Raw genomic sequence first — 20,328 nt, 5'->3', positions numbered from 1 at the left:
ACATCTTAGAAGAACTAAAGAGTGAACCCTAGAGGTCCTATTGATGCAAAATATGAGATTTCCAGTGTTGGATCCTTTCTTGAAGCTATGTAAACTTGGCCCTGGATCTGACACACCAGGATTCTCAAAGACGGGAGTCTCTGGATCCAACACAATTTCTGTTGATCAGACAAACTGAGTCCTTAAAAGTATAATGGGCTACTGACTGTGTCTCAACCATTTACTCAAACAGTCGAAGGTGATGAGCCCCCTCATTAGAGTATGTGTGTAACAATGCATAACCCTCAGTTATCATGAGTTATACGTAATCTATCATGTATTTGATCCATTGTGTGTTAGATGGCTCAGCGTCAGTAACATTCATTTCTTAGGAACTTTTAGGGGGAAAAAGGCAAGGAATGATATTATGAGAAGACATTACGCGGTAGGGTGTTTTAAGTGTGTGCATTATTTTCTCTGGCAACTTCGAAATCATGTATGAGAGTTTCACTGATTCACAAACGTCAGGCTCTGAGATAGGAGACAGGAACCTGAAGTGCTCTAACGCTATTTAATTCTCTCACATTCAGCTTCCACTTTTATTATATTAAATAAGTTACCAAAGAGGCCTTTCATCCAACCCCCTCATGACAATCAACACCTTGCCTATACCAGGATCTCTTCCTATTTTATTTTATTTTATTTTATTTTATTTTATTTTTTGAGGAAACCTCAGATTTGCAAAGCCCAATCTAAACTTCCTTTCTATCCAGGATAGCTCGCCCCCAACTAACTGACAGAAGAAAGTGACATGCATACTGCAGTCTGAACTTGTACCAGGTACTGCATTCTAATACGTACAGACTCAAAAGCTATAAACAGAATGACTCCTGTCTCAAAGCAGGTACCCTGGGAAAGGGTAAATCTCCAACAGAAATGCTGTCACACAAGAACCAAACATGCCAAACCATAGAAAAGCCTTTCACATTAACAGTGCTGATAGAACATGGCAACATTGTTTCGATGTTGTACAAAGAAAGCAGATGTTTCATGTTTCTGCCGTTTTTTGCCCCTCTCTCCAAGTAGAACCAGTGTCTGGATGCGCCACGCCACGCGGTCATTACACAAGAGCTCATGACATCGATCTCCCAAAAGCACGTATTTGCACCTGCCTATCTGAGTGCTAAGTATCCTGATGAGTCACAAAGTTCTAATTAACCAGGAAGCTCTCCTGTCTACCTGATCTGTAACGGGTGTCACACCAACGAGGGACTAAAAGATGTGCTTTCCAGTTTGATGTTTGACGGTAGCCTGATGCGATGTGGGGTTCCATGCAATTGTAGCGTGTGGCATGAGTGAAGTTTGGGTCATACAGATCAGAGGTAAAGGCAGACAGAGAGCAGACAGATCACTCTAGCTGTGTCGACACATGCGTGGATGGATGCGTCCAGATGATTTTGTCCATGAGTTGAGTGGTCAGACTGAGGTAATGGGATAAAAACTATAGATAATAGATTTGCTCATAAAGTGTTTGTCTAGCATGCCCAAAGTACTGGGTTGCCTTCCAGCACAGCATAAAATCAACATGGTGGCACCTGCCTAGAATCCCAGCATTTGGCATGTAGAGCCAAGAAGATCAAGGGTCCAATGGCACAGTCTGCTGTTAAGTGAGTTCATGGCCAACCTAGACTAAAGACCAAAAGAATTATAGCTGGGTTTAATGTTTATAATCCAGTCTAGATATGGAAGGCTAAAGAGATCCTTTCAGAGAATAGTCCCCAAAGTTTGCCTCTTTGTTCATTCATCCAAGATTCATTCTCACCTGTTCACAACAATCAAGAAGGCAGACACATATACCCATAGGTGCAGTTTACAACTGAAAGCGTTGAGAGGGTTCTGATTTCCCTCGTCATGTGCAACCTATCTACTTACTGTAGGCGAGCACAGCTACCACTTAATAAAAAGTCATGGACTGTACTCAACAGTGGACCTGGGATCCTACAACAGATTAAAAGATACGAACGCTGGGTATTATAGTAACAGAACTTGTTACAAAGACTCACTTTTTTTTTTTTTTTTTTTTGGAAGATGCTTGTTGTCACTTTTTATTTCTAAGACTGTCACTTACCTGACGCCATGTTATTAAGCCACAAGCCATCTGGCTGATCTTTGGCGGGTCAGGGGTGTCAATGATAAGGGGTACAGAAATGAGTCAGAAAGAACTCCCCACAGCATTCACAGATTATAGTTCTGAATCACTTCGCTTTGTTTTCAACACTTGTCTCCCTAGGAAATCAATTTCATTTTTATCTCTAGTCTCTTGCTGGATGATTTACACAGTTCTTTCAGTGCATACCAGGAGTAACATAAGAAATACTAATTACGAACCTTAAATTCTTGGCTTTTAAATAATTAAAAAAAAAAAAACTTGAAGGCATACAGACGCAAACAAGTCTGTCTTCCTAATCTCCATGGTTCAGGGAAATACACACAATATAAATCTTTAAATGCAAAGCAAGGTCTGTTTTAGAAACAGATGCATCAGGGAAATTAACTTTTGTAGACCTCAAATGCCAGAAATAAGCTTTTGATCCCTGAGGGCAAACATTTTTGAGCTCTGCCTCACCATATAATTACTATCGTTTTCTTAGTTAAACTCTTCCAGTCCCTGATGGATGGTTTTCTATATAAACTTACTTTTATTTCTAATTACATCATTATAGAGATGAGAATCAGGTCTAATTAAATAAAAACATGAAAATAATTGTCATTCCCTTATCTGCTACCTTTGAAAGATGCCTCTTTAAAAATATATATATACTCTGTCCATGGATTGAATTGGCATAAAGGACACTTACACATTCTCATCTTGCATCTCCATTGCCAGATGCTGGTTTCCATCAGTCTTTTCTTTTGTCTCAAATACATATATTCAACACCTACTCTGTTAATCAACTATCACACACAGGTACTATGGATATGCAAATGGCTAATTACAGGTCTCCTCTGAAAATGAATGAGCCAGAACTAATCCCTCAGTAGAAGAAGTCCCACACAAGTATGTGAAGAACAGGGAGCCTTTCCTTTTTGATCACTCACAGAGCAGAGAACCAGCAGAAAGATTCTCATACCCTATTGCATTATTTCTTTTCATACGACTCAAGAAACTCTCAGATTGCATAGAAGAATGACTATATGGCTTCCTATTCATTCTGAATAGTGTAAGTAGGTAATGACAGTTCATCAGGCCATGCATTCCGTGCACAGGAAATCTTCCTGGCACATGCGGGCATGGTAGCAGCAAATATAGAGAAAGAGGTAATGAACTCTAAAGGTTTGGATCTGCAGTAAGAGAAGATGAAAAGGAAGATGTTTCAGATGTTTATAAAGAGTCTGGCCATTAAATAGAAGGTAAGATATACAGAGAGCGTGATTACATGCATGTATGTGTGTGTAGGTGTACATAATGTGTGGTGTATGTGTACATGGGCAGGTATGTGTGTGATGCATGTGTGTGTGTGATCATATACAGGCGTGTGTACGTATACATTGTATGTGTATGTACATATATACACAAGTATATGTATGTATATGTGTACAAATATGTACAGGTGTGTGTATGAACATTCACTGGTGTGCATGTGCATGCATGTGTACATGCACAGACATGTGTATGTGGAGTGTGAACATTCACAGATGTGTATGTTTGCGTGATCATGGATGTGTGTGTGTGTGCATGCACAGGTAGTTGAGTATGAACATTCACGGGTATGTGCAGATGTATATACATGCATAGATGTTAGTAAACATGCACAAGTATATGTGTGTATGTTTAAGTGTGAGTGAACATGTCAGCATGCATGTGTTCATGCATGCACTTGTCTTTGAAGTTCATGTGTATACACCTATGTGTGTGCCTGTATGCTTGTATGTTTGTATACACATGCATGCCTCTCTATGTTCATGTGTATACATGTATGTGTGTGCCTGTATGCTTGTATGTTTGTATACACACACATGCCTCTTTATGTTCTTGTGCACTTATAGAGACATCTGATATCCTGTTAGAAACATTTTCTCACCACATCACACTGTCGGCAACAAACTGCTCTGCTTCTGAGATGCAAGCAGGGAGATACTTAATTCTTAAGAGCAAACTATTGACCTCGGAACTAAAGGATGCTGGCTTAGAAAGAAAACACCAAAGGGCACAGAGATGATAGCAAAGCGCAAAAAAACATGCATAGAAAGGAAGAGATCAGGAGGAAGAGACAGTTCGAGGAAATGAAAAATGGGAATCTGGGGGATGGAGGCCCGAGATGGCATTCAATGTGGAACCAAGGACAACACCATAGGGGAGACATTTGGCTAGTTTTCAAAACATGCTGACCCATATACCTCATGACAAGCTATGTGCTAACGTTTAACACGTACTTATTTTTGCCACTATTCAGCACATATGAATAATGTACACTACTCCATTGCCAGATGTTGTAATGAGTATTCAGGACCATGACCTCCCTAGCCCAAAATGACTTAATCTGATAGGTCTAACCCTCAAGGTTGGAGAAGGTCTAGGTCAGAGGTCTCTTCATGGCTGCATTATCAGAACCCAATGAATTGAGCGTGCAGTGATGATTACCAGAGTTTTGGCCTTTGAGATGCACATCCAGAAACTCTACAGCGAAATGAGCTCCCCGGGGAAAAAAATGTTGAACTGATGATTTAGAAAATACTAGAATCAACTTACCTGTAAGTTGAATATTTAAACCATGTGCTGAAACACTAATTAATTGTACTTAGTATACTAAATTAAAAACAAACAAACAAAAAAAAACCCAAGTATCAGCTGGTCAAACAGTTGTTTGTATGTATTGACTAATTCAAACTCCCTATGTATAGTGTGTGTTCAGTGTTAGTGTGAGTGCATGTGTGCATCTGTGAATGCAGGTGGATTTCTTGATGTGGTTCAGCCCTTCCACTGTGGCTTCTGGGCATTAAATACAGGTCATGTGGCTTGCACACTAAATCTTTTACCCACTGAGTGATCCTAACAGCCCAAAATATTTATTTGCATTTAAAACATTAACATCAATTTGGAAATTTCTAAAGCTGTGCCATCTGTGTGTCTGGAGTCCATTTTTGTTTCCTAGGGAGAGCAGAACAGGATGCCTGGGAAATGCCTGCTGCAAACACATCTCATATCCAGCAGTCTTACCTGAATGACACTGTCCCCAGGACTCATGTCTGTGTAAACATAGACATCATAGGAGATTTCGGGGAAGGTGGGTGTGTTATCATTTGCATCCATCACTCGGATATTGACCACGACTGGCTCACTTTCTTGCACGCCATCAAACGCTGTTATCTGCGGAGAAACAGAATGCAGTAGAGACACTGCATAAATATAAGAGCTAAGAAGCTACTCTGACAAGCTAATACATTTTTCATGTGATTTGAAAGTACTGTGTTGTCGACAAAACAAACCGGTGAGACGTGAATTACAAATATCCGAAGTGTTTTAATGGGCTAAGAGAAGCAATTACCGAGGACCCCACGTGTAGTTACAATAACTTTTAAATAATGAGATATGAGAAGGTTTTAGAAGCTTATGGCGGACCAATGACATTGCCGTCACTTAGAAGTCAGCTACATTTTGGTTCTTGTTGGTGGTGCTGTTTTTGAGACAGGAGTCCTATAGTTCCAGCAGACCTCAAATTCTATATAGAGGATGACTCTAATAGATGACGACTCTGTCATCTTCTTATACTTCTGCTTCCATCTTGTAAGTGCCATACAGGCATGCCCTACCACATTTGATGTATGCAGTGATGGGGACTGAACCTAAGACCTCATGCATGCTGGGAAAGTACTCCATCAACTAAGCTATATTCCTAGTCCCAGTTACTATCCAATGCCGAATGTGTAACTTAAGACGTTTTCTTCATGGTTATAGAATTCGCATATAAGAAACCTTTTTCTGAATTGACATTCTTAGGTTGGTTAAGAAATTGAAGGCCCTGGATATGCAATGTAAGATTTATTCTATTAATGTGTAAAATGGTGATGTAAATGTTTTATCAACACCCACTGATAATTAAGAAGTACTTAAACAGGCTTCTGCAGCCCTCTGTAGGCTGTCTTGCCTGAATAACTTCTACAGTCTACTGCCTATCTACATTGTAATGGTCATATGAGGCACAGTATAGAAGCTACACTCACCTGCTCTCTGGGCTCTTTGAGAATAAACTCCTAAGGAAGCCCTTTAACTTGTGCCTTTATACGATCTACTTTTCTCCTTTCCTTCATTTGGGAATAGGGATACAGTCGAACTTGGTTCTATTGCTATGATGCTAAGGACTACATGTGTTTGGTGCATTTATGTTCTCCCATGACATACAGCAACAAACCACAACTCTAGTGACCTTCGTTCCTCCTTCAATGAGTCAAAGCCAAGGTCTTTGTCTCAATATAACCAACACTCTCTAGGGCTCCTGGATGCACTATTGAATGTCCAACAACCCTCATTGTTTTTACCAGTGTATGTCAGCATCACCCTCTGCATATCACCAGGTGCTCTCTGGGGGGTCATTGCTAGTTAAGAACCACCTGCCTCAGACAGCAGTGAGACTTACCTTGAAAGTTAAAACTAATGTTTTATTTCACGGGATTCACTTTATATCATTCACTCCTACAGGGTAAAAACTGGAGAGGATATTTTTCTCCAGGGAGTAAATATTAATATAGTTTATAAATATAAATTAATAGAAGATTTATAAAGAGTAAAAGAAAAATGAATATGTTGATATTTTCTCTTCTTCCTGACATGGCATGTTTTTAACCCTCAAATCACTGACCTTGTCAACTTTATTGTCAGATTCAGCTTTGTTGTACATCAGTAATATACACATATATTAAATATTTTACCAGAAAGGTATAGGTTTGCTGTTCCTCCCTGTCCACAGGTTGAAGCAGGGTGAGGTAGCGGGTGATACCGGTGGGTGTCACAGTGAAGACCGAGGTGTAATCGTTCAGGAAAAGGTGAAGTTCTGGATCTTTAGTCTTTGAAAGAAAAATACATCATTTAAAAAAAGGATTAACATCCAATGAATTTTCAGTTTATTGTTTGAAACTTAAGTTTTGAAATTTAGTACAAAATCCTTGTCAAAGAGATATTCAAGAAGCATGTAATTACAAGCAACCAAAGCCATACATGTTAGCACAATTAAGGGGTAAAGCGAAAGACAACAGGAAGGAAGACTAAAAACCAAGCTAATTGAATGTACTTCTCCCGGTCATTTAATATCAATTTCCCTCTGCTTTATTGGATCCAAAATGTAGGAAAAAATAAGAAGGAAAATGGGAGCCTAGAATTTCAGCTGTAAAATCTCACAGTCACTTCATTTGTAGTAATAAACTGAACGTATGCACAGTACTGTACGCCTCTCACTTTTAATGTAAAACAGGAATAAAATTGGTGATGAATTATTCATTACCCATAAATATTAGGCCTGCTTTTTCTGGCCTCATTTAAATACTGTAAAGTTCTTCAAAGAAAAACACAATATTCTAATTAAAACATTTCAGATGATTTGCTAGGACATATATAGAAACTTAACACTCGTCCCTGTCAAAGAGCCCAGGGAAAATTGCACTATAGGGGACATTTTTTTTTTTTAAATCCAGAACGAAGATAATTAACATAGCACTGAAAAAAACCTTCATACTTTTTCTTATCTTCCTCTCAATGGTAAGACATTATTCTCTGCTCTTTGGAGAAGAGATGGCGTGAGGTAAGACACTTGAGTTGCTGCTTTGCGCAGTGAACTGGAGAGAATACAGGTAGCTGGGGAGAATCCAAGGGGACCTGGAAAATCCACTGCTCTGCCCACTTATGAAAATGGGTGATAATGGGAGATGACGTATGTTTACAGAATGTCACTCCCTTTAAAATACTGTCAGTATGATATGAAACATGTCTTAAGAACACTTGTCTACGTTCTTTATTAAATATTGATCACAGAGGATGGGGCAGGGGATTGTCAAGTGTAATTTGAGGGAAAGGTAAGACCTTGCATTTTAAGTTTTCTATGTAGAAAGAGAAAAATAACTACCATTTAAAAGGGGGCACACTTTGAATAGCAACACGCTTTCTTCAGTAGAGTTTTTTCCCCCTGTGTAGTGATTTATGTGTATTTCCAATACCTTTGAAATGAATGCTATTCATTTGATATTGCAACCCTGTGTGTCTTCAGGTTTGTCTGTGTTCACTTCGGACACACCCAGAAGAGGGCATTGGATCTCATTGCAGATGGTTGTGAGCTATCAGGTGGCTGCTGGGAATTGAACTCAGGACCTCTGGAAGAGCAGTCAGTGCTCTCAACCGCTGAGCCATATCTCTAGCCTTCTCAGGTCGGTTTTCTATTTTCATTTCAGAACAATAAAATGGGAGTACTATGGAGATTGGCTTTCTTTGTCTATTGATTTTTAAATAATCAAATCTATTAAACCATACAAGCCATGACCCTGTACTCTGATGTCTCCAAAAGGATCTTCTGACGACATTTCAGTATTTTGAGCCCAGTTATTGGCATGCCTAGAATGTAGGTTACATCGACTGAAGAACTATATTAGTTTAAAAACACAATGAAACGATTTATGAAAACCTCTGATCCACATTCTTGAGAATTCTTTTCTCAAATAGCGCTACCAATCTTGGTGAAGTTCAGTGACTAATTTAAAGGAATCACAAACAGTGAGCTTCGTTTCACAAATGAGTGACCGTCTGCCACTTTTCCAGTGTCTTATTTTAATTTTAATTGTCAAGTGACAATACTTCAAAATGAACATTATTTCCTGTTCTCTAGGTATGTTATCAATATTGCCTCCCGACATGCTTTGCTTCTGACTGCAGGCTCCTTTGGTACAGGTGTGTGACCTTTGACACCATGTTTGTGTGGCTGCTATGCACTTCTTCCCTTTGGTTCCTGTCTTCCATTAGTCTCTCCTCTCTTTGGACCTACACTTTTCTTCAATTCAACTCTCTTCCATTAACTGTCGATTTGGAAGGTCCAGTCATTAATGTATTCACGTGTCAGCACAGTGATAATACATTTCCAGGAATATTAACTTGTCACCCTTGGTGTGCTATGTGGCTTTGCTAAAATATAATTCATTCCAAAAGGGAGCATTTTCTTCGGCTCATTGTATGAGGGTGCAATGGTTTTCCTTGTCAGATGCTACTCATTTGAAATCAGCACATGCCTCTCCATATACAGTGACATGGCTTTCTGATCATCTCTGTGTATCAGGGTCTTGAGTCTTTAACTAGAAACTGATCCTAGAGGCACGCAGCATCTCCTAGAACTGGTTATTACCGCCTTACATGGACCTATGACATCACAGGGCACATTTCAGTTCACGTTGCCCGTTTCTCAGTTACTCTCTTACTAAAAGAGAGTTTCCTTAATATTTATGTTTATTTACAACAGGAATCTTTTATATCTCTATAAAAGGTGTATAAATACTCTTACTAAATACATTTAGAAACAAACATTTAGGGCAGATTTGGAAATACTGAGCAAATTGTCACTTACCCATTAACATTTTAGGTTGATTTTTAAGGTGAATGCTGAATTATAAAATAAGCTATGTTTTTGATATCTTGAATAAAAATGTCTTATGATTTCAGTTACAGATTTTGGTGTATGTGTGTCAACAGAAATAACATCAGTGCTTTAGGAATTTTATAGCTCCTAGTTTCGTCTTTCTTGACCAGCAACATTTTTTAATATGCCAAGGAATAATTTCTACTTTAAATCAAATATCTTCTTTCTCATAAAATTCAGATCCTCCTTTGATAATCTGTGTTATGATGTCGCAGTTTTGATTTTATTAACATGATAATTGCATGTTCCTATAGTTTCAGAGTCAAGTTCAGGGAATGTTTGTGTGTTTGCAATTCCTCATACCACATAAGAATCTAGACTCTTACTTCACAAAGTAAGATGTGAGGACATACCTTCCTACATAGCCAAGAGATTTTATGCGTAGACACATGATACCCTGACCTTAAATTTCCAAAAGGCTAGTAGAGTTCATATAGCAGTCATGACTCTAAAATGAACTTCAGCTTGTTAAATATAGAGAATTTATTAATGAAAAATACTTTCTTCTGTCACACAATATACAATTTATTTTACCCCCAAACACCCTGGCAATATACACCAAAAAATGATTTATTAGCATATTGCTTTGTAAACTGTTTGGTATAGGGTAAAATAAACTCCAATTCACTCACAGAAACAGGAAAAAAATCAATACGAAAGCAAATGTATGTATAAAAATGATAAGTATTAGAATGTAAAATAAAATGTCAAATAAAACTTCATTGTATAGATCTATGTTCACATGATGATTCATAAGATTTGAAAACAGACATCTAAATGAATCAAAATGTTACCACAGGCATGCAAGATTTCATGCATGTTTGCATATGTGCACATAAGACATATGACATATATATGTATATATATGTGTGTGTGTGTTCATATATATGTATGCATATTTATGTGCATATATGCACATGACAAAGAATAATGGTAAATGATAAAATTAGAACTTGTCAATTTTAATAAACGAGCCATAGAGTCCTAAAGTACCTAGATCAATACCGACTCCATCTCAAATTTTGAACTTTTGAGGAGAGAAATGCCATGATGAGTTTCCAATGTCTGTCTGGGACTAAGGAACCACTAATATTTAAATAATATTTTAACAGAGTATTTGTTCACTAAATTATCACTCGCTTTCGTAAGTGATAATAAAGTTGTATTGGGAAAGAGAAAGGACTAGACATGCTGCACGGCAACTGGCAACCACAAAACCAACAACCAGGTACCTACAGGAACTCCACCAGGGGGCACCTATATGTAAATTAAACATGAGACAAACATGGTAAGCATAAAGGTCAACATGCCCAACAAATGCATGTAAATACACAATAATAAAGCAGAGAGATGGAGTACACAAACTCACACTATTGTCCATAAGATATACAATCATTTTTTCTTAGACCTTTGACATATCTACGATAGAATTATATCTTCTAACTACCTACTTATAAGTACAAGATACCTTAAAATAGATTAAGTACTGTAAAACACCAACACTCATATATCGAGTTGTTGGCGATTCGCCATCTTTAAACAAGCCGATGAATTATATCTGTTCATTCTCATCCTACCGAGAAAGTCAACGCACAGCTTTTCCTGGCTCTGCCCCTTGAAGCATGGCGGTCTCGTTTTGTTTGCTGTAAACCTTGTGCATTTCACGTTGTTCTTGCAGAAGGAACCATTTTAAAACTACATTGGCAAGAGTACTGTTAAATTATGTAAGTCAGTGTTTCATGTATGTGTACACACCGGTCTGTGAAGAGAATAGACTGGTCCAAGAGTGTGCTACTTAGTGATTTTTCAGTCTTACAGGGATGCTCGGGATACATTTAAACCCTAGGTCCATACAATAAATGGCACTATAACTCAGCATGCTTGACTCTCATTTTCTAAAATGTTACCTCACTTTTTTCTTGGTAGGAGGAAGAATCCAAATTTAACATCCCTAGGAATAGATCCAGTTGGCTGGGCCATCGGCATGTGCCCCTTAGCCTTGGTTATTTCTGAAGCAGCTGAGAGGGATCTACTCCTGCACTGAGCTGTGGTTTCTCTTGCTTGAGGCCAGTCTCTGTTTATATTCGTAGCATCCACTTGAGGTTACTCATTTCTGTAGGTCTTGTCAGACCCTGGCCCCATGCTGAGTATTCTCATTAATTATAGCCCCTCTCAGAGTAATATCTTACTAGGTAGTAAAGATTTTGATGATAATTTGAAATAACACACACACACACACACACACACACACACACACACACTATAGAATCTATATATATTTAGTATACATATTAGAAACTGCTAGCAAAACTATTTCTTGTTTAAAAAGATGTTTGGACTACAGGGACAAAAATGGAGAAGAGCCTGAGGGAAAAGAGGTCCAGTGACTGGCCCAAATTAGGATCCAGCTCAAGGGGAGGCTCCAAGGCCTGACACTATTACTGATTCTATTGTGTGCTTCCAGACAGAAGTCTAATGGCTGTTCTCTGAGAGGCCCAACAAGCAGCTGAAAGAGTCAGATGCAGATACAAGCACCCAATCCATGGACAGAAGCCAGGGACCCCTATGGTTGGATTGGGGAAAAGCTGCAAAAAGCTGGGGAGGAGGACAACCTCTAGGAAGACTAGTAGTCTCAACTAACCTGGACCCCCAAGATCTCTTGGATACTGAGCCACTAACCAGGCAGCATGCACCAGCTGATTCAAGGCCCCCAGCACATACACAGCAGAGGACCGGCTGGCCCGGCCTCAGTGAGAGAAGATGCATCTAACCCTTGAGAGACTTGAGGCTTCAGGTAGTGGGGAGGTCTGGTGGGGTGGGGTGGGGTGGGGGACATCCTCTTGGAGACTGGGTAGGAAGTATGGGATGAGGGACAGTCAGAGGACAGACCTAGAGGGGGATCATGACTGGACTGTAAAAAAAAAAAAAAAAAAAAAAAAAAAGATTACAGAATAAAAAGTAAAGAATAAAGAAGATATTTAGAAGAAAAGAACCAGATGATTCAGACAGACAGATATCTATCTTCAAACACATTAATGTCTGTTTTGTGATTTATTTATTTTTTGTTCTCATACATGCAGATAAATTCCCAACAGGGCTGTCTTGTCCTGCTTCAGTAGAAGAGGATGCAACTAACCCTGCAGAGACTTGATGTGCCAGGGTGGGGGATCTCCAGGGCAGGCTGCTGCCTCTTAGAGGAGAAGAAGAAGGGATATAGGGGGTGACTCTGTGAGGGGGGCTGGGAGGGACTCGGCATTTGGGATGCAAATAAATAAATAAATAAATAAATAATAAATTTTTTAAGTAGAAGAAACAAAGAAGGACCAAAAATCTAGACAAGTGTCAGAAGGCAAGTGTAAAGAAAAAGAGAGCAGAAGAGAAGAACACTTAGGAAGAAGAGGTGTATGGAGGGAGGTGGGGGCACAGGATTTGTCAGTCTCCAAGGAACCTGGGTGTGTTTTCTTGTGACTGCAGTGACAAACCTCTGGTGCAATGAAAAACTTTAAGGACATTCTAGAGCAGTGCAGTCCATTTAGCCAAAAAAATGTGATATTTATATTTGTCAATTAAAATTTTTAAAAACTAAAGCTGGGTGTTGTGGTACAGGACTGTCATCCAGGGCTTGTGACGTAGAAACAAAGGGATGGAGAGCTCAAAGTGGATTAGGGAATCAGGACGGCTCTGGGGCCTCATACGTTCTCAGCACTGTGCTGTGTTCCCCAATTCCACTGGTAGCATGTTATAGTTGTTAGTATTATATTAGACTTTTGGCTACCAAGGTGTCACATTCATTTGTGCTGTAAGATATGATGTCCTTGCTCTGCCTCTCCCTCCATAAGTTCCTGGAGGACTCGGGGTTGCCTGGCATAGATTTTCTGTCCAGTCTTCATGTCAAATCTCTGTGGCCAATGGAATAAATCACTCTCCTTTTGCCTAGCTGGATGGTTTTTCACTTATAACAACAGGGTCAATACTAGAAGACCAGAGTCAGTCATATGTCACCTGCAGGAATAGAAATCTCACCAGCCACTAGCTGAAGTATGCATGGGTCTATGACCTCCAAGGTGTCTACTTGAGTAACATGCCATTACAATGGAAGAAAATCCCAAGATGCCACAGGGGACTGCTTTCAGAAATAGGTTTTATAAAATGATTAATTACTATTTTTTTTCATTTTTACTTTTTTGTTGTTTTTATTCATTTGTGTCTGTCTGTATGTGTAACATCATACATGTGTGTGTATGTGTGTCATGTGTGAGTGGTGAGTGTATGTGGAGTGTGTATGTGAGTGATACATGTGTGTAGTGGGGTATACATGAACACATACCCGTGTATGGGTATGCAGACACACACACACACACACACAAACACACACACACACACACACACACACAAACACACACACACACACACACACACAAAGGACAGAGGTCAAAATCTGGTACTTCTGCTACACCTTATAGCTGGTCTGGAGCTATTTACTGGCTAGACTTTCTTTATGTGGGTACTCAGAATCTGATCTGAGGTCTTCACGATTGCCAGGAAGCATCTCCCTCATAATTCCTACTTACATGATTTTATATTCACTTTGTGATGCCATTATTTTTCCCCTATAACATATCAGCTTTCAATTTATATTAACACAAAAGATCACCCTAGTGATTTAGTAAGCACTAAGTGAACAATCCATTGGCTTTCATGGGCAGGAGAGCTACAGTGAAGAACAGCTATTAAACTAAATATGCTTTAAAAAAAATACCCCTGACATAGAATTAAACGATAGCACTAAGATTCACTACACCGACTTTGTTTTGGGTTTGTTTGTTTGTTTGTTTGTTCGCTTTGTACTTTGTGTAGCCAACACTTTGTACTTCTTAGGATAAACACAAAAGATAATATCAACAAGTAATTGCAAAGATAGTCATGGAACTCACGTCTTCTATGTCTTTGTCCAGAGCTACAATTCTCAGAGGGGTGGTTAAGTTTAGGCTCTCAGAAATGGTGGCTCCCACTGGGGCGGATTCCAGGATGTATCCTTGATAGCTGGGCATTGTGAAGTATGGGCTCTGGTTGTTTTCGTCCAGTATTTCGATGTGTAGACTAGCAAAGGCAGGCAGCGGGTGGCCATTGTCCTGCTCGGCCTGAAAATGAAAGAAAAATTAGCTACGATGTCTTCTGGAGTGACTCTTCACATGGTATAGGTGTGGTCTTTCTTTACCCTCAGGTCCTTGCAGAGAGACAAACTGCTCTGACAAGTGTTAGAAAACATAAACGAGAAACAGAAGTGGAGAGCCTTTATCACTTAATCTTATCACTTAATCTCCTGTCTTAAAATCTAGTGTTCATTTCAGAAAGATAACTACAATAAACAATGGTGATGTCATGTGCAGAAGAGAGACTGATGCTGTATTGGTACATGATTAGAAATACAGAAGGCAAATACAGTTGGGTTGAACCTATACATCTTTTTTGTCTCTTCAGTGTCTTCTTATTTCAAACTGGAGGTCAACTGCCTGCTGTGCTGTGAATGTGGGTATACCCAAGGTCATATATAAAAATCCTTACCCAAAAGTAGTAATGCATACGGCTTTGGGGACTAGTGCCTTGATAAAGGTAGAGTATCTATCAGTGAGATTTTTGTCCTTAATAAAGAAGACACAAGAGGCCATTGAAGAGGCTGGCCTGTCATCTCAGCATTGCTAGATTGACTCAGGAGGATAGGTCTAGGACAGCCTCTACTGTACAGGAAGAACCATCTCCAAACCCAAAGAAACATTCAAAAGCTCTAGAAGAAACCTGGGCTTCTGCCAGCTCCTAAGAGCACAGCACAGAAGTGCCAAATATGAGCGGATGCACCCTTGCCAGAATGGAACTGCCAGAGCCTTGTCCTCAGACTCCAGAGGCCAGATCTGTGAGAGAGGTATGTCATTGGCAAGTCACTGGCACTAAGCATTTTGCTGTGGCACAGACCCAAGTAATTGTTTTTGCATAGATTAATAGATTAAAGCTGCATTTATCATTCAGAATGGGGCCTGGAAAAAAATCACAGCTACAAGTGAAAGGAAATTTCACCATAATTTTTAGCAGTTAAGTCATCTCTATGGTAATAGATCAGAAATACATTACCCCAATGCACTTGAATAAAACTATACTAATATACTAATGTATATGCTTATTTTTGCATTTTTTCCTGGCTCTTTCTGCTTCATGTCTGAAGGACATGGAGCAGTAAGAAAGAAGGGAACACCCTCTGCGCCCACAGACCAGCAGAGTTCATCTCAGCAATCAGTGGGGTCACCGGTCGCAATCACTGTCCTCATATCCCAAACCTCAGCTTCTAAAATAAAATTTTACTTAGTTCTTCTCATTTAACATTTCCACCATCTGGCCAGGCAGTGGTGGCGCACGCCTTTAATCCCAGTACTTGGGAGGCAAAGGCAGGTGGATTTCTAAGTTCGAGACCAGCCTGGTCTACAGAGTGAGTTCCAGGACAGCCAGGCTTACACAGAGAAACCCTGTCTCAAAAAACAAAAACAAAAACAAAAACAAAAAACAAAAAACAAACAAAAAAAATTCCCACCATCAAATAAGAGGGTGAACAATAATCCTCACTGACATTGCATAGAGTTGATGATGACTTTGCAACAAGAAAATTCCTAGGATTTGTTACTCTATGAGACTGTTGCTTGCACTTAAGATGAATGTCCTAATTGCCAATTTTAAAGCATGATATTAGTAAATGGGTAGCAAACTGTTATATAATGCATTGAGAAACCTTTTTGACATATCCTGCCATCCCTACTTTGATGTGAGTCTCTTTTGTACTATTATTTTATGCTTTTACATCATCACCTAACTGTAGAATGCAAAATAGTCCTCGGTGTAAGGTATTTTGAGTGTCACTCCATAATGAAGATGACCCCGGAATCTACCTGTAGCTTCTTTACACAGATGTGGGTGGCCCTGACTTTACGAGTTCAGGGGTCACTGTACTCTCAGGGATTGGGATTAATTTATGCTGAGCCATGGGCGTTCTAATGACTTCTGTGATGTCTTATGGAGACGGCCGACAAGGAAAGTAAATGCAGTTCCCAATCAGGAAACAGAGCCCCACTACAGAAACAGACACTGCAAACATAGGGTTGTCACCCAACTTCACGGCCTGCTGAAGGCAGCACTGCTCTGTGCCGGTCCTGTGGACCCTGAGCAGTTTGCACACTTAAGTTGTTGTGAACAGGATTTCTTTCTTTCTGCTGGACTCTTCAGGTTCTAATAGCTACTAAGTGCTGTCCAGAGAGATGGACAATGGTATGGCAATATGCAAATTGTATAATCTATTTCCTCTCACCCAACAAACACATACATATTTCTTATGTGTGTGTGGTGGTGGGGATAAGGGGAGGCCACGGAATTGGATGATAATGTAAGAGGCTTGTATGCCATATCCAGATTGTGCCATTAGTTTTTACTACCAGCTGTGAAGCCGGGAAAACATGTATTATTTGTTTCATGCAAACAAAGTGAGTCACTGGGAAGAAAACTAAACTCGAATTAGGTTTTCGGAACAAGTGAATTCCTACTTTCCCAATAGCTTTGAAAAAAACATGAACTTTTTAGCAATCACTGTAGAGACACCGATTTGTTTTAACAATAACTAATGCTTTTGGATACCATTGCACCTTCAATTCTATTGGAAGCCCAGCAGATCCGTGTCTAGTGATCTCTGTCCAAGCCCACATTTTTATTCTTGTGCCGTGTGCTTCTCTCTCTCTAAAACTAGTTTTACTTCTGCACTGGGGAAAACTAACAATGTTAATTCATGTTCATTGCCACGTGGTATTTAAGACATAGTCAGGTTGAGCTGAGATGTCTCCAGATGCATGAGAAACCCCACAAGGAAATGTACTGTGAGTTCTCAAAATGTACAGAACAATAATGAAAGGAAGATGGATGGGAGAAATTGGTCCAGGAAGTCATAGGAAGACAAATACTTCCTATTGAGTTAGATTTCAAATGTAGCATTTGAAAGGCAACAATGTTACATTTTGTTCCTTATTGGGCCCAGGTGTTCTGAAAACTGACTTTGGCTATTCAGCAGCAATCAGAAAGGATGGGAGGGTGAAGAAAGAGACACAAGTGAAAACGGTAGCATTTAAAGCCATTTACTCTCATAAAAGAATGTTATTAACAAGGGCAAGTGTGTGGTTAGAAGTAGAAAAGTGTATTTGGAAGCCAGATTTGGGGTCCTGGGGAGACCGCTCATTGAGTAAAGTACTTCCTGTGCAAGTGTGAGGAACAGGCATGAGTCTTAGCACCCACCTAAAAAGCTAGGCACAGTGGGGTGTGTCTCAAATCTCAGCATGGGGAAAGGGGAAACAGGAGGATGTCCAGAGCTCACTGCCCTGCTAGTGCTGCCAAATTAGGGAGGTCTAGGCTCCGTCAAAAATGTCTGATGAAGATTGAAGAAGACACTAAATAATAATCTCTGCCCTTGAGGGGCACACACAGGCACACACACACACACACACATACACACACACATACTGGCTCGCCCACATACATATTTATACATATGTAAATGAGCATGCACAAGCAACACACACAAATTAAAGAGCCATGTTTGTTGGTAAAATTTTGGGTATAAGCATCAGTTTTAGAGAAAAGGGTGAAGCAAAACTAAAGTTGAAAATGCCCATGGGTTAGCCTCACACGTTTAGATATTTCAAGGACAAACTATTGAAAGCATTCCAGTTGTCAAATTATGATAAGGAAATAGCTATAAGTTCTGGGTTCCTTGCATCCAAGTACTAGACAAGCAGAATAATTTTTTTCTTTTCTTTTTTAAGACCTCTTACTTTTGACCCAGGCTGACTGTGAACTCTGAGAAATTCTTCTGCCTCAGTCAGTAAATGGCTGGGGTCACAGGCTTGTGGTGTCACAAATGGTTTTCAGACTTTTTCCATGCTGGCTGCTGGTGAGCGATTTAACAAGTGGTTACGATAAGCATTAGGAGGGTGATGTAAAAGCGCATTTGAATATGTTCCATAGAAGGAAAAATAGATCTTTTCCTAGGATGCTAAGGGGTATTTTTTCTTTTATATTTATTTGGTGTGGGTGCCCAGCAAAAATTTTTTTTACAATAACTTTTCTGTTTCTTTTTATTCTTATGTATGAACAATTAAATGACTCACAACCAGAAAAGGGGCTATACTTATAGCAGTTATGAAAAAAAAATTGAAGAAGTGATAACTCTTCCTATAAAAATATGACTATTTTCACATCTCTAAACTAATGTTTTTACCTTTATTAAAAACAGAAAACAGCCGGGCAGTGGTGGTGCACGCCTTTAACCCCAGCACTTGGGAGGCAGAGGCAAGCGGATTTATGAGTTCGAGGCCAGCCTGGTCTACAGAGTGAGTTTCAGGACAGCCAGGGCTACACAGAGAAACTCTGTCTCGAAAAAGCAAAAAAAAAAAAAAAAAAAAAAAAACCAGAAAACAAGAGTTTTATAACATATATCCTGATTATGATTTCCCCTCCCTCCATGCCTCCTGGTTCTCCCTACACTCCTGACTTCTGGATCTGCCTCCTTTTCTGTCTCTCATTGGAAAACAAAGGGCTTCTAAGGAATAATAATAAAATTTCTTAAGATAAAAAAATTAGGACAAAACAACCAAACAGAAAGCAAAGAATCTAAGAAAAGATAAGAAATAGGTAAGACACAGAAGTCCACTTGCTTGTATGTTCACTTCAAAATAAGAAATGGATAAGACACAGAAGCCCACTTGCTTGTTCAATTCAGGAATTCCATTAAAAAAAAATAACATAAAACTGGAATCCATAATGTATGCACAAAAGACCAGCAAGAGGGTAAACTTGAAGAAGAGGTGTAGGGTGAGAGAGAGAGAGAGAGAGAGAGAGAGAGAGAGAGAGAGAGAGAGAGAAACAAATCTGACATGACATCATGAGATAAGAAACTTCCAAAGATGCTATTGGGTTTGTTGTCTATCAGCTCTCTTTTTCTGGCCATGTGGTCTACCCTTAAAAGAAGTTTGTTTCCCCAGTAAGACCCCGTTGGCAAAAACTCAATTTTCATTTGCAAGTGATTATCAATTGCAGCTTTCTTCTGGGTTAGGGAATGGGGCATGAGTCCACTTCTCCTTTCAGCCTAGCACACCCTCTGCTGCAGACACATACAGGTCCTCTGTATGCTGCCTCAGTCACTGTGAGCTCATATGTGCTTCCCTTGTGCTGTGTTTGGAAGGCTCTGTTTCCTGATGTCCTCCAATCCTTTTGGCTTCTACACTTTTTGATTCTCCTCTTCCAGGGAGTTTACTGAGCTATGAGAGGAGGGGATGATAAAGACTTCCCATTTAGGGTTTAGTGTTCCAAGTCCTCTCACTCTCTGAATATTTTTCTGGCCATAGTCTCTGTCATCTGCTGCAGTAGGAAGCATCTCTGATGATGGCTGAGCAAGAGACTGATCTGTGAGTGTAGCGGAATGTCACTGGGAGCCATTTTATTTCTAAGCTCTTTTAGTAGAACAGTAGTATTTGGTTTTTCCTAGGCCCCTGTGCTATCTAGTCTTAGGTTCATAGTCACCCAGGCTGTGCTGGGGATGGGTGCCATCTCATGGAGTAGAAATTTGTAGGAAGCCATGGTCAGCGGTTATGCATTCGCC

At 39.6% G+C, this 20,328-nt stretch overlaps 1 protein-coding gene across 1 annotated transcript in view; it reads right to left on the bottom strand.

Moving 5' to 3' along the window:
* Pcdh15 (protocadherin related 15) overlaps positions 1–20,328 on the bottom strand; it is a 777,836-nt gene that overhangs the window by 285,674 nt on the left and 471,834 nt on the right. Inside the window, exons 11-13 of the mRNA XM_076917096.1 lie at positions 14,582–14,788; positions 6,907–7,041; positions 5,198–5,347 (exon numbers count right to left, since the gene is read on the bottom strand). Of these exons, the coding sequence (XP_076773211.1) occupies positions 5,198–5,347; positions 6,907–7,041; positions 14,582–14,788 (492 nt within the window). The remainder of the gene's footprint in view (positions 1–5,197; positions 5,348–6,906; positions 7,042–14,581; positions 14,789–20,328) is intronic.

Source organism: Arvicanthis niloticus, chromosome 20, assembly GCF_011762505.2.
Source record: "Arvicanthis niloticus isolate mArvNil1 chromosome 20, mArvNil1.pat.X, whole genome shotgun sequence".
In the NCBI taxonomy this organism is placed as follows: Eukaryota; Metazoa; Chordata; class Mammalia; order Rodentia; family Muridae; genus Arvicanthis; species Arvicanthis niloticus.
The sequence above is the reverse complement of the archived record's forward strand: the minus strand, read 5'-3'. Positions and strand labels throughout refer to the sequence as shown.